Genomic DNA, 24222 nt, shown 5'->3' on the forward strand with positions numbered 1-24222 from the left:
GATTGGAATGTTGATTGGCAATCTGCCTTTTCTCTTTGACCTTTGTAAAAAAAAGTTTTCTTGACATCATCATCTTCATTATTCATTTAGCTTTGCTCAATATGCTATTTTGTCTTTTTATTGGATTTTTATATTCTTTAATTATGGTTTTCTTTTTTGAACTTTTGTTCTTTGAATGTCTCCTAGAGCATTTTTACAATCCTTGACCCTTGACTGAATTTTTGTTTTTCTAAATTATATTTCTTTTTGATTTTTTAAATTATCGAAAGTATTATCACATATTTGAGGGAGACTTGTAAAACATAGAGCAAAGTCACACATAGTTCCACTATATATTAGTTATTTTTTAAGTAGATAAGTTCAGATTTTTAGTTGAAGTTTCAGTATCAAACTCTCAAAACTTAGTAGAATGGACAGAAAAGTAGAAGGACAGAGTAGACCCAAAGAGCAATGAACCAATTCAACATTATTAAGACTTATACAATTTTCACAGGCTTGCCTGGTGGCTCAGATGGTAAAGACTCTGCATGCAATGCAGGAGACATGGGTTGGATTCCTGGGTTGGGAAGATCCCCTGGAAGCAGGCATGGCAACCCACTCCAGTATTCTTGCCTGGAGAATCCCCTGGACAGAGGAGCCTGGCAGGTTACAGTCCCTGGGGCTGCAAAGTCAGACACGGCTGAGCAACTAAGCATAGCACAGCATACCATTTTAACACACCAGTAGGATACAAATTTCATTCAAACTCTCATGGATGATAAACCAGGAGACACTGGAATACAACCAGGGACATAAAACAAGGTGCAAAAATGTCACAGTCTAAAGGTATTGAAATTATACAGAGTCTGCTCTCTTATCACTGTGGAATTCTGTAGAAATCTGTATCAAACAATATGTGAAAATAACCCACATATTTTCAAGTGCAATGTGACATTTACCAAGAGAGATCTTTGACTTAGCCATTAAAAGCCTCAATAAAGTTAGAACACTGAAAAAACCCAGAGGGTAACTACAGAGAAGAAAGCTTTTAAATGAGAAATTAATATCAAAGATACTTAACACCAAGTATTTGGAAATTAAATGTCTACTTTTAAATGATGGGAGTATCTAAGAAACCATAATAAGGAAAAGTAGAAAATAATGTGTAACAGAATAAAAATGAAAAGAGAATTTACCAGATTTTGTTGCATGCTGAAGTTGCTCAGTGCAACCAAATACAATGTGGACTCTTAAATAAGGTATGAAAACAAATAATGGACACTAGCATAAAATTTTGTGAAATTTGAAGAAAAATCTGTACTTTAGTTAATACTGTATCACATATTAATTTTTTAACAACATAGTATTTCTTGTATTTTCAGAATTGGATTAGAAGTTTCAAGCCTCATTGAAAATTTTTTTTAAAAATCCCTAAAATAATCTTTGTGACTCTTTATGACCCCATGGACTGTAGCTTACCAGGTTCCTTCGTCCATGGGATTTTCTAGGCAAGAATACTGGAGTGGGTTGCCATTTCCTTCTCCATAAGCCTTCTAGACTTTAGCAGTAATACTAGATGCCAGAGTAAATGGAATTGTATCAAAATTTTGAGTGAATACAAATTAGACATCTAGCATTCTAGTCATACTTAGTTAAACAAGTGGAACCAAAATGTCATAAATTTTTTCACTGAGCAAAACTTCATGTTTTCTAAAATATATTTATTATACATATTATTTATATATATGTACACAAAAGCTTTTCTGCTTACTACACTTGATAAAGGCTTGAGAAAGAACAACTGAAAAAAGAAATTTGAAAACATAAACTAAATCACATCTGGAGATTTGGAGAAAAAAAACAACACCTGGGCATTTTATATTTTTCAGAAAAATTAAAAGATAATTCTAATGTGCATCTGAATTTTAAAAAGTGATTACAGGCTCTATTAAATCGTAGTTTTACGTTACAGAATTCTATTATATTCTGGTTGACCAATCACGATGCAATGGTATTAAAATGAATAATAGTTGCTGCTAAGTCACGTCAGTCGTGTCCGACACTGTGTGACCCCATAGACGCCAGCCCACCAGGCTCCCTTCCCTGGGATTCTCCAGGCAAGAATAATAGTTACATAATCACAATAGTAAAAGATGCTTATTAGTTTTCACAATGAATAGCCAGACAAAAAATAAAAGATAATTACAATTGCAAGCCATAATAGGAACATAATTAACCTAACAATATAAAATAATTACATCTAATTTTGGGAGTGAAATAGAGTGATATGTTAAGTGGACACACATAAGTCACATGTTGCAGAGTTCCCTGTGCTATATAGTATGTTCTCATCCGTTATCTATTTTATTTTATACATAGTATCAAGACTGTATATGTGTCAACTCCAGTCCACCAATTCACTGCCTCCATTCCCTCTCGGTATCCATATACCTGTTCTCTACATCTGTGTCTCTATTTCTGCTCTACAAATAAGATCTTCTATGCATTTTTTTTCTAGATTCCACATATATGCATTAATCCTGAGCATATACTGAAAGAAACCATAATTCAAAAAACATACAGGCACCTCAATGTTCATAGTAGCACTATTTATAATATTCAAGACATGGAAGCAACCTAAATGTCCATCAACAGAGGAATGGATAAAGAAGGTGTGGTACACATTACTCAGCCATAAAAATGAACGAACTGGGCCATTTGTAGAGACATGGATGAACCTAGACACTGTTTATACAAAGTGAAGTAAATCAGAAAGAGAAAAATAAATATCCCTAAAATTTTAAAAAGGGGCAATTTCCTGGGTACCCTCTGTAATGGCCTTCACTAAATGACAAAAGGCAAATCCAAGACTCACTATAACAAATGACAAAGGCTGAAGAAGGTTAAGACGGACTAAGATAGCATATAATAGTTTCTGCAACAGACCGTCATACTTTTTTATGACCATCAAATAATGCAGAAAGAGATGTGAATTTTTTAAAATGCATTATAGAATTATAGTTTAGAATTCTGCAAAAATGACTGTTTGATGACTCCAGGATATTGAAAAATACCTGGAGTCCTCTTTATGCTAAAATAACCCCTTTCTGCAAAGCTTGTATCTAAATAGTAGAGGTTTGAAGTAGAGAATATACTCCAAAGGAAAACTCATAGGCGATAATACATTCATCTCTAAAAATGGATTTTATTTCCAATAAATGAACGGATATTTTATAGTAAAATTACCAAGCTAATAAAATTTAAAAACCACTTCCTAAAAGTAAAAACTTAGCGAACCAGGCAATTTTTACAACCGGAAGAAGAAAATTCTCTGCATAAAACTGGTTAATCATAGTTATGGCTTTATTATCCAGACAATGCACATAAATTCCATACGGCAAAGTCTCAGCTTCACAAACTAATGGTTCATTTATTCAAAGAGACTGATCCAGAATTAAAATGAAAGTGAGGCTGTTGGTCTGAAGTATTGCGCTGTAGGATTCTGCTGCCCCTAAAGCAGCTTTACTGGGAGGCTCTGCCCCTTGCACGTCTGTGATTTGTGACCCTGCAGGAGACTCACTCATTGGAGCTGAAGGGGTAGTTTTCCCACCAACAGTGCCGTCAGGCCAGCTCACTTTAGAGCTACAGTGAAATTGCTGGAAATACCCTGGGGTCCCTTATTTCAGCACATTAATGAGGCTGTTCACAAAGAGAGTTTATTACAGTAAGAGATAGATGTTTATTAGATCAGTAATATGATTACAGAACATGCTGTATGGGAAGGGCCTCTGGGAGCCGTAGGCAGGATAATTTTGCAGGCATTAAACAAAACAAAAAATCCAAACATCGTTATCAAAACTGTTAACTTCACTGCATCACAGTCATGGCTAAATATCCATACTACTAAATATCAACATTATTTTTCTGCTTCAAAATGATGCGCAGACAGGCTTTCTGAATTTGTATAAAATCAAAGAGTTTTTTTTTTGGGGTGGGGGTGGCAAAAATAAAACAAACTCAAGAGTATTTACTGCTCATCTTTTAAATACAGTTCATTTCTAAAGGCATCTGGGAATTACATTTGGAGGTGGTAGCCATGATGGTTTTTCACCGCATGTTTAATATATTCCTGAGTAATAAAGATAAGACCACCATCAGTATAACAGAGAGAGAAAAGAACACAGTGATGGTGACAGTTACTATGTGCCAAGTGCTGTGACAAGAGTTCTTCACACATTGTTCCTTTAGCTTTCCTAAAACCCCATGAGGTGTTAAAATTTCCTCCTTTTTTTGACATGGGAATGGAGACTTACTAACTTGCCCAAAGCCTTTCATCTGGTAACCAATGAAGCCAACCCAACCACAATTAAATGAATGGGTGCTCAGAGATGACCCAACTGCATCATGGAAATACCACGTGTCTTGCCAAACAGCCTCATGTGCATGTGTGTTCAGTTGTGTCTGACTCTTTGTGACCCTATGGACTGTATTCCACCAGGCTCCTTTGTCCATAGAATTTTTCCAGGCAAGACTACTGGAGTCGGTTGCCATTTCCTCCTCCAGGAGATCTTCCTGACTCAGGGACCTAACCCGGATCTCCTGCTTCTCTTGCAATGGCAGGCACATTCTTTTCCACTGTGCCACCTGGGAAGCCCCAGACAGCCTCACAATGACTGTCCAATCAATCAGCTAATATAGTTTTGTCTCTCCCTTTAAGAGATGTAACCATTTCCCTTTTTGTTGCTATTACCTATAAATCCAGAGTTCAGTCTCATTAGGCTATTAGCCCCCTGGAAGACAAAGCAATAGCAGTTTCCACACTTTAAAAATCTAGCATACACTGTAGGAGGCCTAGACATTAAAGACCAACATTGACCAAGTAAAATGCAACTAGTGTGACACTGAAGTAGATATAAAGTACATACACACACACACACACGTCCAGTTGTTATCCATAACACCTCTTGACTTTAAATGGAGTTTTCATCATCATCCCAAAGTCTTGATCATGACTATTTGTACTTGATGAATTAGCAGAGAAGAGCTGTCTTTTCACACCGAAAATGCTAGTTTCTCTGGAGGATCACACAAAGCCAAAGGAAGGCGCTCCTGGTAATCCCCGGGGGCGTATCAGAACAGCTCTCCTACTAGGCACCTTCTTTCCTGTGCTATAAAAGAATCACTACAGTTTCATCCCCTTTAGTTTTATTAGGAAGATATCCAATTAGGTCAAAGAGATGCTATTTTCACAGGACATGTTTTCCTATTGTCTCTTAGAATACAAACTACTCCCAATTAGGTAATGATTGTGGTACAAAGAACAAATAGAACCAACTGTATTCAAAGAAATAGTATTTTCATAGGATATGTAGGTGCTACTCCCACTAACCTAACAATTATATGCCAAAGCATACAAAACAAAATCTTAATAGTATGTGATGTTTGAAATCTTTTACAAATACACTACCACATAGATGTCCACCCTACTCCTTACAACAAAATAATAATCCTGACTAAACCAAATACCAAAAGGTAGAAATCAATCAAGAAAGTACCAGAAGAAAATACAGATGAATATATTTATATTCTTGGAATGGGAAGGCCTTTAAAAGATGACATAAAACTCAAAAGTCATAAAGAAAAACTGATAAAAGTGACTACTAAATGAAAATTACCTTTAGAGCTAAAGTACCAAAAAAATTATAAATACAGAAAGAAAATAAAAGGTATATTTGTTATGACAAAATAATAAACATCTTACTAGTCAAAGAATTCTTAAAAAATCAACAGAAAAGAGTAAACTAAACAGAAAATAAATCATCAAAGAATACACTAAAGGAATTTATAGAAAAAGATATACCAGTGGCTAACAAACCCATCAAAGATGTTAAATTACATTAAAAACTAAATAAATACAAAACACCAAAGACATACAAAATGTCATCTACAAGAAAAGCAAAATGATGTAATTTCATAAAATTCAGTATCAGCAAGGCTGTGGGGAAACGGGTAGCCTTTCTTTTGGGGAGAATGAAAACGGTAGTCTACCTTTTAGGGATGGCAATGTGGCAATACGTATTAAAATTTTAAATTTACAGCCTTTTCAACTAGTATATTTGATAGGATTCTCCAGAGAAAGGTCCAACAGGAGGTACATAATTATGCAGAAAAAGATTTATTATGAAGGATTGGCTCCCATGGTTATAAAGGCTGAAAAGTTCCATGGATTTGCCATCCGAGAGCCTGAAGCCCAGGAAAGCTGATGGTATAGTTCTTATCCAAATCCAAAGGCCCTGAAAACCAGGGGAGCCAACGGTGCAAACCCTAGTCTGAGCCTGAAGACTCAGGATCCAGGAGTTCCAATGTATGACGGCAGCAGATGGACATCCCAGCTCAAGTGCACAGCAAATGTGCCTTCCTCTGCCTTTTTGTTCTACGCAGGCCACCAAATAGTTGAGTGATGCCTATTTGCATCAGTAAGGACAATCTGCTTTATTGAGTTTACTGTTCAAATGCTAATCTCCTCCAGAAACACCCTCAAAGGCAGGCGAGAAACCATGTTTCACCTTAAAAACAAACAAAAACTCAGACGGGAGCTGTTCTGCCCATAAATCAAGATTATAGAATAATTTTTTTTTCAGTTTTTCATTCACACTTTTTGGCATCACGTATGTGAGGTTCCAGCATAAAAAACATATTATTTTATTTTATTATTATTTTACGTTTTGGTACTTTATATTTTCCCAGTGTTAATGCTCAAAGTGTTCTGAACTTGATTTTTAAACAATTACTAGTACAGGAAAAATGAGGTTAGCTATCAAACATTCAATCTGTTTTTCTCTCAGTGACAAATGAAGAGAAACTGATAACTGGGTAACACATTGAATTGTCTGTATTTGCAGTGTTTCTGCATGATGGATTTTGTAATTATCTTGGTCTCCACATTCCAAACAGCTTTGAGGTTTCATTTACATGAAATGTGAGTTTCCTATTTTTGCCTCAAGTGTATCTTTAATTATGTGTGAAACCATACTTATTTTAAAAAAGATAAGGTTATGAGCTGAAAACTTAACCCTTCAATTCACACTGACAGAAAAGTAGACAGGAAAAGCTCAACCAAACAGCTTATACTCACATTTACTTCTCTGTAAAATGAGTGTTTGTCTACTGCACTTGAAAGTACACAGTCCAACAGGCATGCTCTTGATGGCAGGATGATGACAGGAAGTGAATTCTACAGGGCAAGTCTTTAGTGAGGTCCCACTATTGTTCCTGGACATGGTTCAGTTCCAAGGATAGACAGAAATTATGGAAACCTGACTAGTAATGACCCTAGGGAATCACATCAAAATGAAAATAAAAATAACTAATAGAAGGGACACACACAGGCACACGATCCACAACGGGACACATTCCTAAGAAGTATGCTCACAAGTTCCAATCAGTCAAGGCCGATGCGTCTCAACCTATTTTACCAGATCATGTAGACATGGCCCAAAGATGAGTCTAAAATTGTTAGGATTCAAGTGAGAGTAAATCCTAACTTTGAACTAAATATGAATACAATTACTTCCTGGCCCAAGTGATACCTTACAAGAATGAACATGGAACTGCATGCAACAAAGACTCCTTGAGAATATTTCTGGAAAAATATTACACCTTTTCTGCTACTGATACCAAGTATTTTTCATTATCTCTTGAGTGAATTTTAGAATGATAGAACTTGAAAGGGCCAGAAGTACTCCTCTGGTCCAATTACTGACTTGAAGGAGAAGGCAATGGCACCCCACTCCAGTACTCTTGCCTGGAAAATCCCACGGACAGAGGAGCCTGGTAGGCTGCAGTCCATGGGGTCGCTAAGAGTCGGACACAACTGAGCGACTTCACTTTCACTTTTCGCTTTCATCCATTGGAGAAGGAAATGGCAACCCACTCCAGTGTTCTTGCCTGGAGAATCCCAGGGACGGGGAGCCTGGTGGGCTGCCACCTATGGGGTCGCACAGAGTCGGACAGGACTGAAGTGACTTAGCAGCAGCAGCAGCAGGTAACAAATGGTCATTTCAACTCTCTGGTGAATCTTTCAAATAAACTGGATGAAAAAGGTGCCTTTATATATTGTGTCAAATGGCTGTGTTGGGCCATTTATGTATAAGGACATGTTAGAGCCTGTCTGCCCAAAATGTCCTGCTTGGGAAGGGGGCCAGGTAGTCATGCTCTTTGACAGTAATTAGACAGCAGGCCCAGGGGCTGCTGCTTGTGACATGTCTACTCAAAAGGGCATCAAGAATGGATTATTACTCAACTCTGAAAAAAAGAATGAAATATTGCCATCTGTAGCAATCTGAATAGACCCAAAGCTTATCATATTAGGTGAAGTAAGTCAGACAGGGAAAGACAAATATCACATGCTGTTGCTCATATGTGGAATCTAAGAAAAAGATACAAATGACCTTTACAAACCAGAAATAGATCCACAGACATAGAAAGCTAAGTTACAGTTAGCAAAGGGAAAAGAGGACAGGGGGAGGGATAAATTAGGAATTTGGGAATTAACATATACATAGTACTAAATAGGTAAACAAGGACCTACTGTATAGCACAGGGAACTATACTCAATATTTTGTAGCAACCTACAGATGAAAAGAATCTGAAAAAAGTTTATATGTATACATGAATCACTGTGCTGTACATCTGAAACTGATAAGATGCTGTAAATCAACTGTACTGCAAGAAAAAGGGAACAATATCTTTAAAAAGAATTGATTAGCAAATCATGCCCCCCTCAAAAAAAACCTTTCTGCACATAAAAAAAAAAAATTCACCTGTTTTCTTCCTAAAAGAAATCACTATTCTTATCATTTCATGGATGCAACATAGGTGCCAAGACATGTAACTTCCTGAGTCTCGAAGTAGAAGAACAACATTTTTAAATTCAAAATGAACTTTTATGCTCTGTTGAGACATACCTAGCTGCTTATTTTGGAGGACTGAAATACAGTTTATTACAGCACTACAGGGTCAATTTATTGCCACAGGAAATCCAACCAAATTGCTCATCGTCTCCACAGAACAGAACAGTATGTTGACCTTTACTGGCAGAATTAAAGAGTGAATTCTGTTGTAGCAGCTACTGTGAGAAACTTGAGTTGCAGAGCTGGTGAATATTTATGAAGTTTTCCTACTGAGCTGGCCACTGGAAGAGAGGATGAAGAGATACCTGCTTCTGAATCATACAAGAAGAGTGGAGTTACCTGTCAGATCTGACTTGGATTTCAAATCCTAAATTTAGGGGGAAAAAAACACACCTCACTCTTTACTAAAATGATACAGTGTATTAGGAAAAATGCTCAAGATTCTGAAGCTAAAATTACACTCCAGGTACAATTCTCCATCTGATGGAGAGAATGTCAGATATCTTGAGAGTGGAAAGAGCCAGATAAGCAGCCTCCTTGTTGAGCTTCCATGCCTCACACCCTACACTCTGGGCAGAGCAAGAAGACCCTTGGTCCCCACTGGTGCAGCGCATCAGCTCCCTCCAAGGCCACCTTCTGGACACTCTTGAGGGAGAATGTTTCCAAGGCTGAGGCTGAATGTCCGCTGTTTTGTGCCCCCTCGGGAGGATCCTTGTCCCACCTCATTACATGAAACCTTTCTGTTTTATGACTCACATCCTAAACCAATATTTCAATTAAAAAAACTTTCAAGAAATACCCTGTTAAATCTTTGGTGTAAATCACCCTACCCTCCCTTCTTCTGGTGTCCTTTATACACACACACATACAGCATGACATAAACCAGCTCATATTACAATTTTGTTTTGTAACTAGGTTTTGGCACTTGTTTTATCTTATCCATGTACTCCACAATTATTTATTGAGAGCTTGTGGTGGCCAAGCATTTTGAAAGTGCTTGTAATAAAGCTGGGAAATGGACAAACGACTTCTAGTCAAGACAGTGTGTGACTTCACACTTTGCACCAACAACTGCATAACAACTGAAAGAAGAAAAAAAAATAAGATACAGAGAAATATCTTTGTGGACCACAAATGAAACAAACACACAGAAGCCTGAGGTTCAAAAGCTGTTAGAAGCAGCAACTAGGAACACCAATATAATTGGGGCCAGAGCCCGTGTTTGGGCTAGGACAAAAGTCAGGCCCAGAATGTGAAGTGGAGGCTGGAGTTCCCTGTTCACGAAAGGAAGCTGAAATAGCTGTTCCAGCCTTGGGGCTTCCACGAATAAATGAAGCTGCTCTACTGAAAACAGCAGCAACAGAACCTGTGCCAAATCCTCGACAGGCTCGGAGTCTAGATTTGCGACACATCCAGTATCACCATAATATGGGAATCTGGGGACCCAGAGCAGTCATAGCAAGGCATTAGCGCAGAGAAAAGAAACAGCAGCGTCATACAGTACAAATAACTTCTCTTAATGAGTCTGACTAGAAAGGAAGCCTAAAATGAAGAAGACCACTGAACACAAAGATCACCAGCAGAATTCATTCTGGAAGAAATGATAATAATAGAGTAACTTCAAAGGGACTTTATGTTTTAAAAGTTTGCTTCAAGCATAATTGGCAGGCAAAGAAACTGTACATATTTATAATATAGAGCAAGCAAGATAAGAAACATATCCACAAACCTCAAAAGTATCTTTCCACCAATACATCACCATTTTGATTATAATAACTTTGCGTACATCTTGACATGAGGTAGTGTTAAACCCTTCAACTTTATTTTCTTCGATAGTTGCCTTGGCTATGCTAAGATTCTTTGTATTCCATGAATGTTTTAGAACAAATTAAACAATTTCTACAAAAACAATTTTGAAAAAATTCCCAGAAACACAACATCTTCCAAGACTGAATCCTAAAGAAGCAGAAAATGTGAACAGAACTGTAGCCAGCAAGGAGACTGAATCAGTATTAAGTCTCTGCAATCCAGAACAAAGAGCGGAGACTCTCCAGGAGGAAGTGGAGGCATACAAACAAGGCCGCCTCCCTGGCTACACAAAGTCAGTGTCAGTTGCTCAGTCGTGTCTGACTCTGCAACCCATGGAATGTAGCCCACCAGGCTCCTCTGTCCATGGGATTTTCCAGGCAAGAATAATAGAGTGGGTTGCCATTCCCTTCTCCCGGGGATCTTCCTGACTCAGGGATTGAACCCGGCTTGCCCGCATTGCAGGCAGATTCATTACTGCCTGAGGAACCAGGGTCCTCAGCTACACCTCAAACACCAATTCAGCTGCTCATGCCAGATGCCAACTGAGATAATGTGACTTTTTAAAGTCTATTTTTCCTTTTATTTATTTATATTTTTGGCCACACCTTGCAGCTTGCAGGATCTTAGTGCCCCAGACACTTCAGGGTTTCATTAATGAATTATGTCAAACATTTTAAAAAGAACTAATACTAATTCTTCTCAAACTTTTCCCAAAATTTGAAGAGAAGGGAACATCTAACATATTCCATGAGTCCAGCATTATCCTGATTCTAACCCCAGAAAAAGACACTATAAAAAAATAGAACTACAGATGAATAACCCTGATGACCCCTGATGCAAACCTCTTCAACAAAATTCTGGAAAACCAAGCTCATCAGCATATTAAAATATCAAATGCCATGAACAAGTGGGCTTTACTCCTGGAACACAATGATGATTCAGTATATGAAAATCAAGCAAAATAATACACAGCAATATTACCTAAAGCAATCTACAGATTTGATGCAATCCTTCTCAAAATCCCAATGAAGTTTTTTGCAGAAATAGAAAACCCCATCCAAAAATCCATATGTAACTTCAAATGGCCCAAAATAGCCAAAACAATCTTGAAAAAGGACAACATAGCTGGACTTCTAGATTTTAAAATTTACTCTACAATGATCAAACACATATGGTAACAGCATGAAGACTGACATAGAGACCAATGAAAGAGAGATTCCAGAAATAAACCCTCACATATGTAGTTAAATACTTTTTAACAAGGGCATGAAGACCATTTAATGGGAAAAACCAATCTTTTCAACAAATGGTTCTGAGAAAACTGGATCTGCACATTCAAAAAGAATGAAGCTGGACGCTTATCTAACAACACACACAAAAATAAACTCAAAGTTAATGAAACAGCTAAATGTAAGACCTAAAACTATAAAATTCTCAGAAGAAACATAGGGAAAAAACTTCATGATACCAGATTTGGCAGTGATTTCTTGGATATGACACAAAACGTACAGGCAGCAAATGAGAAATTAGGCAAATCATGAAAATTTATGAAGTTCTTAAAACTGTCCATCCAAAGACAATATCAGCAGAGTAAAAAGGCAATCCACAGAATGTCATAAAGTATTTTCATAACATATTTGATAATGGATTAGCATTCAGAATATACAGGGACTTTCTAATATTCAACAACAAAAAAGAAACAACATAATTAAAAACTGGACAAAGAACTTATTTAAAATTACCATAGGATCTAGTAATTTCATATCTGGGTATAGTAAAAAAAATTGGTACAGAGTCTCCAAAAGATATTTGTATATCCATGTTCACAGTAGAGTTATTCACAATAGCTAAAACTGGAAAGCCACCCAAGTGTGTCCAGCAACAGATGAATCAATAAGCAAAATGTGGCCTAGACATACAACAGAATATTATTCCACCTTAAAAAGGGAGGAAATTCTGATGTATGCTAATACAGATGAACCTCGAGGATATTATGACAAAAGAAATAAGCCATTCACAAACTGACAAATGCTATATGACTCTACTTATATGAAGTGATTAGAACAGTCAAAATCACAGAGACAAAAAATAGAATGGTGGTTGATAAGGACTGTGGGGAGTGGGGATTGGACAGTTATTATTTAGTAGGTAGAATTTTAAGTTTAAAAGATGAGAAGAATTACAGAGGTGGTGATGACTGCGCAACATTATGAATGTATTTAATACCACTGAACTATGCACTTAAAATGATTAAGAGGGTAAATTTTGCCCTTCTTCCTTGCCCCAAATAATGTAGTTAGTTATTCCCTCCACAGGCCCCATGGAACTTAGAAGTATAGCACAAAATTTTCTATATTGCACTGACTCAACATTCAAAAGACTTTATTATGGCATGCAGTCCCATCACTTAATGAAAGATAAAGAAAAAGTGGAAGCAGTGACAGATTTTATTTTCTTGGGCTCCAAAATCATTGCAGATGATGACTGTAGCCATGAAACTAAAAGATACTCGCTCTTTGGAAGAAAGCTATGACAAATCTAGACAGCATACTAAAAAGCAGAGACATCACTTGGCCAACAAAGGTCTGTATAGTCAAAGCTACGGTTTTTCCAGTAATCATGTATGAATGTGAGAGCTGGACCATAAAGAAGGCTGAGCACCAAAGAATTGATGCTTTCGAATTGTGGTGTTGGAGAAGACTCTTGAGAGTCCCCTGGACAGCAAGGAAATCAAACCAGTCAATCCTAAAGGAAATCAACCCTGAATATTCATTGGAAGGGCTGATGTTGAAGTTGGAGCTCCAATACTTTGGCCATCTCATAGGAAGATACTCTGATTTGGGAAAGATTGAGGGCAAGGGAAGAGGATGACAGAGGATGAGATGGTTGGATGGCATCACTGATTCAATGGACATGAGTTTGAGCAAATTCCAGGAGATAGTGAAGGACAGGGAAGCCTGGCATGCTGCAGCCCACAGGGTCGCAAAGAGTTGGGTCATGACTTAGCAACTGAACACCACCACCACTGTGTGATAAACTGGCAGGTCTGTGTGCGCAGTGGCTGCTCCTTGATCTTGGGCAGGATGCTTATGAAGGTATGTTGAGGATCTTGTATATTACCAACTGCAGAGGATATGTTGGATCTCTGTAATTCAAAAATTTTTTGTCAGGAGGCTACAAGTTTACAAGAAGAACTGTCAGACATTTCACTAAAAAAAAAAAAAAAAAGTTATCCAGCCAATATTTTAGGAGATCAATAGTGGAGATATCAGATGAGGACTGCAATCCTACCCAAGCGGCAGAGTCAGTGTTTCAGTGGATGAGAAAGGCATGGCTAATACGAAAAGTATAAGCCAGGCTAAAGACTGGCAACTTTGGCATATAACAAAGAAAAATTTAAGACCAGTTATCTCTTACAAATTTGAAAATACTTATCTTAATATAGGGAAGAGGAATCTGTAGCATATTTTTTTTTAATAGCAATTAATTACCTAGTTACAAAATTCATCCTGGAAGTACAGCCTGGCTTTCTATTTTTTCAAAACAAAAAAAAATTCAGGTCAAACAATTACTTTGATTTATCTTTTCTTCAGGAGACACAGTCAAATTGTTACATCTTTGATTGGCCATATCTTATACTATAGTTACCAACTGAGGGTTCAAAGATCCCCTTGAAATTATGTTTTATGTAGAGAATATAGGTAAGCCTAGGCATTTTTCTGGGAAGAGAGTCTCGAATCATCATATTCTCGAACCAGTACATACTCGAGACAGACTTGAAATCGCCGTCTTATCCTCACAGTTCATTATGATCCCATAGGGCATAGGATAAACATGGTTTGACAGGTTTCCTATTCCCTGAAGGATAAGCATGCTTACGTTCACAGGACCCTATCTGAAAAGAACCTCAAAAGCTAACAAGTTCATTCTCCTTCCTTTAGGCAAAATACCTCTACAGTTACCCAAGTCCACTGAAAACTACAAGTCTGCTTATTTTTCCTTGTGGGAAAGCAATTCCAACACCTCATTCTGTAACTTATTACATTTTTTAACAACCAATGTAAAATTTATCTTTGGTCTGTACGTGCTCCAGTTGAGGCCCTCAATAGCCTTATGTCTGTTTTTCTTTACTTTATACATAGATATAAATGTGTATTATCTTTTCCAGAGAAGATAAATTGAATGTTTGTTGCAGGCTATTTTTAAAGCTAATGACTTCAGTGATAAATATGTATGTATACAACTGAGTTCACATACTTTAGGTAAATGTTTGGCTAACGTACTAGAACCTAAGTGTGATTAAGTTACTATTAATAAGAGTTCAGAGTTCCAAAGTCTGGCGAAAATATCTCAGGGAACACATTGCAGCCAGAAGGGACTGTATCAATTTACATTCCCACCAACAGTACAAGAGGGTTCCCTTTCCTCTATATCCTCTCCAGCATTTATTGTTTACAGATTTTTCAGATAATGGCCATTCTGACTAGTATGAGGTGACACCTGATTATAGTATTGACTTGCAGTTCTCTAATAATGAGAGATATTGAGTATATTTTCATGTGTTTGTTGCCCAGCTGGTATGTCTTCTTCAGAGAAATGTCTGTTTAGGTCTTTGCCCATTTTTTGATATAGTTGTTTGTTTTTCTGATATTGAGCAGTATGGAGATCGCTCAAAGAGTAGGAATAAAACTACCATATAACCCAGCAATCCCACTACTAGGTATATACCCTAAGAAAACCATAACTGAAAAAGACACAGAAAGTACCCCAATGGTCACTGCAGCACTATTTACGGTAGCCAGGACACAGAAATGACTGAAATGTCCATTGACAGTTGAATGGATAAAGAAGTTGTGGTATATATATACATATATATATATACACAATATATATGATGGAATATTACTCAACCATAAAAAGGAATGAATTTGAGTCAGTTGAACTGAGGTGCATGAACCTAAGACCTGTTACAGAGAGTGAAGTAAGAAAGAAAGAGAAAAACAAATATCGTATATTAAGGCATATACATGGAATCTAAAAAAATGGTGCCAATGAATCTATTTGCAGGGCAGACGCAGAGACACAGACGTAGAGAATGGAATAGTGGACAAAGTTGGGGGAAGGGAAGGGTGGGAAGAACTGAGACATAGACATCACCACGTGTAACACAGACAGCTAGTGGGGAGCTGCCATATAAAACAGGGAGCTCGGCTTAGCGCTCTGTGAGGACCGAGGGGGTGTGATTGGGGAGGGAAGAATGGAGGCTCAAATGAGAGAGGATACGTGTATACTTATGACTGATTCACGTGGCTGTATGGCAGAAATTGGCACAACATTGTAAAGCAATTATCCTCCAATTAAAAAAATTTTTTTAATCTTAAAAAAAAAAAAACAAGCAAACAACAACAACAAAAGGGGCTCTCCTATTTCTTCTGGCAGCTGTACTGTTGGCCAGAGTGTGAAATGTGATGGCATCTGACAGAGACCTGACCTCTCCGTGGGCCCACAGTATGGGCCCCTCTGTGGCCCCCATCCTAGCCTGGCCTGTGATCAGAAATCCACTGTTCCCCCACACCCACCACCCCCAGGGGTATCACGCACTCCAGGCTTTCCAGGGCACTGCCATCTCCACTTCCCCTGTCTGTCCTCTTCTCTGGGTTTATCTCCTGTGATCCCCCTACATACCCTCCAGGCCTCCCACCACCATCAGAACCCTGCCTCCCCCTGTGTGTTTACCCACTGGCTACGATGCACCTGCACTGTGAAGGTTGCTTCCTGCTTGCCCAGGGACTGTTAACCAGCTCTGGCTGGGGCAACCCAGCAGATCTGTCCACTGTCCTGTGGGCTGCAGTCACACTATCTCCAGTGAGGCCTGCGAGGAGAGGTCAGTCAGTTCAGTCACTCAGTCGTGTCCGACTCTTTGCAACCCCACTGACTGCAGCACGCCAGGCTTCCCTGTCCATCACCAACTCTCAGAGCTTGCTCAAACTCATGTCCATCAAGTCGGTGATGCCATCCAACCATCTCATCCTCTGTCATCCCTTTCTCCTCCTGTCATCAATCTTTCCCAGCATCAGGGTCTTTTCCAGTTAGTCAGTTCTTCCTATCAGATGGCCAAAGTATTGGAGTTTCAGCTTTAGCATCAGTCCTTCCATTGAATATTCAGGACTGATTTCTTTTAGGATGGACTGGTTGGATATCCTTGCAGTCCAAGGGACTCTTTTTTTTTTTTTTTTCACCCAAATATGGTTTTTATTTTTGTGGAAAAGTTCAAGTTTTTTTTTTTCTTTCATTTTTATTAGTTGGAGGCTAATTACTTTATAATATTGTAGTGGTTTTTGCCATACATTGACATGAATCAGCCATGGATTTACATGTGTTCCCCATCCCGATCCTCCCTCCCCATCCCATCCCTCTGGGTCTTCCCAGTGCACCAGCCCTGAGCACTTGTCTCATGCATCCAACCTGGGCTGGTGATCTGCTTCGCCCAGTCCAAGGGACTCTCAAGAGTCTTCTCCAACACCAAAGTACAAAAGCATCAATTCTTCAGTGCTCAGATTTTTCTATAGTCCAACTCTCACATCCATACATGACTACTGGAAAAAACCATAGCTTTGACCAGACAGACCTCTGTCAGCAAAGTAATGTCTCTGCTTTTAAATATACTGTCTAGGTTGGTCATAGCTTTCCTTCTAAGGAGCAAGAGTGTTTTAATTACATGGCTGCAGTCACCATCTGCAGTGATTTTGGAGCCCCCTAAAATATAAAGTCTCTCACTGTTTCCTTTGTTTCCCCATCTATTTGCCATGAAGTGATGGGACCATCTGCCATGATCTTAGTTTTCTGAATGTTGAGTTTAAAGCCAAATTTTTCACTCTCGTCTTTAACATTCATCAAGAGGCTCTTTAGTTCTTTGCTTTCTGCCATAAGGGTGGTGTCATCTACATATTTGAGGTTATTGATATTTCTCCCGGCAATCTTGATTCCAGCTTGTGCTTCATCCAGCCTGGCATTTCCCATGATGTACTCTGCACATGTGTTAAATAAGCAGGGTGACAATATACAGCCTTGATGTACTCCCTTCCCAATTTGGAACCAGTCTGTTGTTCCATGTCCAGTTCTAGCTGCTGCTTCTTGACCCTTCAAGTCTGTCCTTCCTTGGGTACTCTCCCTCAGCGTTTGAATAACTTACAGTGTTCTTTATAAATCTTACATTTACTCTCCAATTACTGTTTAAAGAGTCTTTATATTGAAATTCTCCTGTTTAAATCACTATGTGTTTTTTGTCTTTTGGTGAGATCCAGAGAGATACAATCATAAGATCTTTGTGCTCATTGAGAATATTTGTTAACAGTGCATTTTTAATTGTTTTCATTTTTCTTTCTACTTTAAGTGTATTATGGTTAAAATATGTTGTCTATACAATTCCTACTTATTGATATTCTTCTGATATTTACTGATATTCTTTTAACCTAATGCATGGTGAAGTGTTTCCAGAAATTCGAGAAGGAGGTACAGTCTCAATTTTCAGGGTAGAGAGACAGATATGTTTCTATTAATCTTATTATAGTTTTCATATCCTCTATACCAAGGGTCAACTAACTTTTTCTGTAAAGAGTCAGATAGTAAACATCACAGGCTTATGAGCTACAGAGTCCAGGTTGTAGCTCCTCAACTCTACCGTTGAGATGCAAAAGCAGCTGCAGACAATGCATAAATGAACTGCTTGTGTGGCTGTGTTCAATAGAACTTGACTTACAAAAAGAGGGTGGAGTTAGCCCACATTGCCTCATCTGTCAACCCCTGATCTACATTATCATTTTTATCTACTTGATTCATCAAGCAATGAGAGAGATAGGTTGCTGCTGCTGCTGCTAAGTCACTTCAGTCGTGTCCGACTCTGTGCGACCCCACAGATGGCAGCCCACCAGGCTCCCCCGTCCCTGGGATTCTCCAGGCAAGAACAATGGAGTGGGTTGCCATTTCCTTCTCCAACGCATGAAAGTGAAAAGTGAAAGTGAAGTTGCCCAGTCATGTCTGACCCTTAGCAACCCCATGGACTGCAGCCTACCAGGCTCCTCCGTCCATGGGATTTTCCTGGCAAGAGTACTGGAGTGGGTTGCCATTGCCTTCTCCGAGAGATAGGTTAGGTCTCTCAATACTACTGTGTTTTAAAAATATTTTTCCCTGTATGTTCTGGTTCTTCTCCATTTTTAGAGTTCTATGCTCTGTATTTGACACAAAAAGTTCATAGTTATATATTCCTGTGCATTTTATTCTTTACCATTGTAGAGTGCTTCTCTTTGTCCTGATAAAGGTTCCTTTGCTTTGCATTAAACCCTACATCTAATTTAGGAAAACATTTAGAAAGAAAATACACAATAAGACAATAAAATTAAGACTAAAGATAAGTTTAAGAATAACTCTAATTCGAATAAATTCAACCGTTAAAAGAAAGCAAATCTCAGAATGTGGCAAACACCAAAATCCATCCATAAGAGACATATGTGAAAAAGAGAATCCAAAGTTTACCTGAAATAGATTCTTCATCTGCTTTGAGCTACTTTTATTGTTTAAATCTTATATGCTATTGATGTAATGCTACAGATGTGATGCTACAGATCACATATTGCATCAGTTACATTTAATGAGGATGTTCTGAATCTTTTATACGTCCATAAAGAGAGCATGATTTGGGTTAGCCTTCCCTCTGTTCATTTGTATTTGCCCCATTTGTATTTCCAAAATATATAAAGAGCTCACACAACTCAATAACAAAAAACAACTCAAGCAAAAAATGGGCAGAAGACCTAAATACACATTTCTCCAAAGACATACAGATGGCCAATAGGCACATGAAAAGATGTTCAACATTGCTAATTTTCAGGGAAATGCAAGTCCAACAGATAATGAGGTTCATTTGCTCCAAACTCCAAGCCTCCACTGGGTTCTTTTCACATACTCTGTAGTCTTGTGCAGTGTCTTGTGTAATTTCACTTATTTCAGTCTATTTCTAAGGAGACAGCAGTCTGCCTGTGCTTCTGCATTTTAGGGGAGTCCTGCATGCCAAGTAACTCTAATGTATCTTTCTGAAAGAGAATTGATCCCCACAATGGATTTCTTCTTCCTTCTTGGAATTCATTTATTGATTTTTTTTTAACCTCACCCCCATGAAGAAGAATTTGAGGCTCAGTCTTACTAGATATCCACTTAAATGAATCATAAGTCACCCGGGTTTTAAAGTAGAAATTTAGTATTTCTAGGCTAAACACTGTTCTGACATTTCTTTTGGTTCTAGTTTTGAAAGGAATCAAAACTGCAGAGAAACTCAAGACATCATGAGACTAACATAATCACTTGGCCCTCAGCAACGACCCAAGAGGTGCACGAGCAGGTGCGTGAGCTCTCTTACCAGCGGGACGAGCAGGCCGACGAGGTCTACGAGAGGCTTGCCGAGCAGCAGCAGGTCTTCCGCGGCCTGCGTGCTCCCTCCTGAGCCGGACTTCTGTGCCTGAACAGGTAGAGGAGAGGGGAAGGGGTCTTGGAGATTAGTCAGCTTGGCTAAGGGAGACCAGTCCAACACCTGACGGCGGCCGGGGAGGCCTCTAACCGCAGGCCCCCAAGAGAAGTTATGCGTGGTGACAGAGAGGGCACACACTGCCACCAGCCCAGGCCACAGGGGAGGGTGTGGGTGTGATAAACCAACAGCGCAGGCGGCCCCTGGCAGGATGATGTTGATGCTGACAGGCCCTGGGGGGTAAGCACTTTTTCTTCTGAACCATCTTGAGACACGGTGAGGTTATCCCCATTTTTCAGGGGAGAAAACTGAAGTTCTGAGAGGTTGCGTAGTGTGTCTGAAGTCCCACAGATAATGGATGACTTAGCTGGAGGATGAATCCAGGCTAAATGACTCCAAATGACACAAGCTCGCTTCTTCTGGGCACTTCTATGCACATTTTATGATGCAAACCAAATCCATTCTACTGTGTTTTCCATCTCTATATGCACACATCTGCTTGAATAACATCTAAAATATTTATCGAATGAATAGGCTTTGGACTGGGGCTTCCCTGGTAACTCAGTAGTAAAGAATCCATCTGCAATGCAGAAGATGTGGCAGGAGCCACTGGATCAATCCCTGGGCCAGGAAGATCCGCTGGAGAAGGAAATGGCAACCCACTCCAATATTCTGGCCTGGGAAATCCCATGGACAAAGGAACCTGGTTGGCTACAGTCCATGGGGTCACAGAGTTGGACACGACTAAGTGACTAAACAACAACAAGACTTTCGACTACTGCATGAAGAGGCTCAGATACACGTCTGCAGTGCTTTGGAAGAATGCAATGAAATAAGAAGTGATAAAGGAGTGGCTATGTCTTTTTCCAGGAGCTTTATATAAACTGTCTCATTCTAGAGGAGATTTCTATGACAGATGAGTAATTCTACACTGAGAGAACTCACTGATTATTGTGTTTGCTATAGTACATACACATTTCATTTGTGTATACCCTCTCTGTTTTTAATTTTACTCAGAACAGAACTACTAGGTAATGACCTTTGCCAGAGCCTTTAGAGCAGGCTGCCTCACCTCAAGTCCTTACTCTGGACCCTAAGGGCCCCGCTCATAAATGTCAAGGCTCCTTCTGCCTTCAGGCCTATGGATGGAATCTGGGCTGCCTGCTTTCCTTGGTTCAAAAAGACATTATGGAAAATCAGACATCTGCCTTTTAACAGCTTGCACCTCTCTACAGCCAAGAGGGATGACAGTAAGCAGTAGCTCGGCGTTTCGTCTCACCTCTCCCCTATCTCTACCTCAACCCCTGGCCTCTACCAGAAAGGTGGGACTTTCTCCCAGAAAACAGATGTGTAGCAGTATCCTAGGTCTGAAACTTTGTGAGGCTTGGCTGTTAATCTTGCCTTCTGAAGCATAATGTAAGGCAGAATACTGACCTTTTCACATTAGCACATTAGCCTTTAGAGAAGATGACCGTCTCTTGGGAAAGAGAAGGTAGTCCTGCGAACCAGCACCTAGACAGTGAAGGGCACCGTGCCACTGCTTCCTTTCCAAACACATGTAAGCAAGGAGACACGTCCACAAACACAGCGCACACTGTGGGACTCCTCCCACCCGGACGGCCAGTGGCCCTCCAGACCCTCTACAACCTACGGTCATTTCTTATCATCACCAAGAAACGTCCCAACCCTGCCTGCCGGCATTTGGGTACCAACTCCCTGCAGAGAAGCCGAGGGTTCCAGAAAGGGATTGCTACAGCTTTACACAGAGGGACGTGCACATCAGGGACACACTTGCAATTCAACTCTCCTCCCAAGGTACAGGTCCACGGCAGCAGCTTTGTGTGCGACGTGTATCACATGCGGGGAGCTGAGCAACAAACCCGAGGCCCAGCTAGCCTCCCTCAGGGTCTCTCGAGCTCCCTGACAGCACACACTCTCAGTCAGCCTTTTGGTTCCCAGATTCATGGCGTTATGTGTGCATGTTACAGAGGGATCTTTTTTCTCTCTTTTTAATATTTATTTATATATTTGGCTATGCCGGGTCTTAGTTGTGGCATGTGGGACCTTTAGTTGCAGCATGTGAATGCCTGGTTCTGGCATGTGGAATCTACTTCCCTGACTAGGGATCGAATCCAGGCCCTCTGCATTGGGAGTGCAAAGTCTTAGCCACTGGACTACCAGGGAAGTCCCCAGAAGTGTAAGTTGCTCAGTCATGTCCAACTCTTTGTGACGCCATGGACTATGGAATTCTCCACAGTCCATGGAATTCTCCAGGCCAGAATACTGGAGGGGGCAGCCTTTCCCTTCTCCAGGAGATCTTCCCAACCCAGGGATCGAACCCAGGTCTCCTGCATTGCAGGCGGATTCTTCACCTGCTGAGCCACAAGGGAAGCCCAAGAACACTGGAGTGGGTAGCCGATCCCTTCTCCAGCGGATCTTCCCGACCGAGGAACCAAACCTGCACTGCAGGCGGATTCTTCACCTGCTGAGCCACCAGGGACACCCAGAGGGCTCAGTTAACAGCAAGAGGCGCCCCGCCTCTGCCACCATGTCGCTGCTGACCTCTCTGTGTAGGGCTCTGCCTTTGCCTGCGGTCCTCCTGGCCCCTGGCCACAGCTCACCACTCCAGGCACTGCTGGGTGGCAACCAGCCCCACTCCTGGCCATCTTGGCTTCTTGGTTCCCCAGGCTGTCACAGCCTGAACAAGAGGAGACGGTAGACTGAGCCAGGTGCTACCAGTAGGGCTTGAGGTACAATCTACTGGATTTGGTGAAGGACTGGAGGAGGAATATGGAAAAGGGAAATTTTAAGAATAACTCCCAGGTTTCTAGTCTGCGTGGCAGGAAGAGAGTGGTGGGGCTTGCGAGCAGGAGGATGGTGTGGGAGGGGGATGCTGAGCTCTGCTCTGGACATGCTGAGTTTGAGGGGACCACGGGGCATTCCTGTGGTCCCATTTAGGAAGCTACTGGATATATTAAGAACAGATCTCAGATGAGATCTCTAGGCTGTAAACATGTAAAATGTGGGAATGACAACTTGTGAGCCGTATGTAATATTAAATGGAATATATTAATAGCATTACCTTAAATGAGATGAAGGGATTCAGCTAACTTCTTGGCATTAAAAAAGGCCAGGGAGGATATAAACCTATTACATATAACATTACTACATGAGTCTGGCACACAGGGGGCAGGTAAGAACCCATCTGTCAATGCAGGAGATGTAAGAGACATGGGTTCGACCCCTGGGTCGGGAAGAGAAAATGGCAACCCACTCCAGTGTTCTTACCTGGAGAATTTCAGGGACAGAGGAGCTTGCTGGGCTACAGTCCATGGTGTTGCAAAGAGTCAGACACAACTGAACATCTGAGCCACAACAAGGTGTCTTGTAGAGAATAAGGGACAGTCAGTTCTTCAGGCAATTGCTGTCTGATGTCCTAAGTAAGCTTAATTCAAGTATAACCAGCAGTGGTGTGGCCAGACCAATTCAAGTCAATCCTCAGTGTGCTTCCCAAACACCATCACTCACATGCTTGCCATGCACAGATGATACAACTCAGTCCCAGGCTGTAGAGCCTCACAATTTCCTTAAAAGAATGGCAGGCTTTACCGTGGTAAACAGTACGGAGGTTCTTCAGAAAACTAAAAATAGAGTTGCCACATAATCTAGCAATCCCATTCCTAGACATATACCCAGACAAAATTATAGATACATGCATCCCTATGTTCACAGCAGCACTGTTTACAACAGCCAAGACATGGAAGCAACCTAAGTGACCAGCAACAGATGAATGGTTAAAGAAGACGTGGTACATATACACAATGGAATACTGAGTTCAGTTCAGCTGCTCAGTCGTGTCCGACTCTTTGCAACCCCATGAATCACAGCACGCCAGACCTCCCTGTCCATCACCAACTCCCAGAGGTTATTCAAACTCATGTCCATCGAGTCGGTGATGCCATCCAGCCATCTCATCCTCTGTCATCCCCTTCTCCTCCTGCCCCC

General features: G+C 40.2%; 1 protein-coding gene and 1 non-coding gene across 4 annotated transcripts in view; both read right to left on the bottom strand.

The window, feature by feature from the left end:
• Positions 1–24222, bottom strand: part of ULK4 (unc-51 like kinase 4) — a 496555-nt gene that overhangs the window by 140747 nt on the left and 331586 nt on the right. For 2 of the 3 annotated variants that reach the window (XM_043886763.1, XM_043886761.1), the window contains one exon: positions 20113–20211. The exons of the other annotated variant lie outside the window; for it this stretch is intronic. In XM_043886763.1, the coding sequence (XP_043742698.1) occupies positions 20113–20211 (99 nt within the window). The remainder of the gene's footprint in view (positions 1–20112; positions 20212–24222) is intronic. 3 annotated transcript variants of the gene reach the window in all.
• TRNAG-CCC lies at positions 22329–22401 on the bottom strand. Its single transcript has one exon. It is a non-coding gene; the product is annotated as a tRNA-Gly (tRNA).

This window comes from Cervus elaphus, chromosome 24 (assembly GCF_910594005.1).
Source record: "Cervus elaphus chromosome 24, mCerEla1.1, whole genome shotgun sequence".
Classification (NCBI taxonomy): Eukaryota; Metazoa; Chordata; class Mammalia; order Artiodactyla; family Cervidae; genus Cervus; species Cervus elaphus.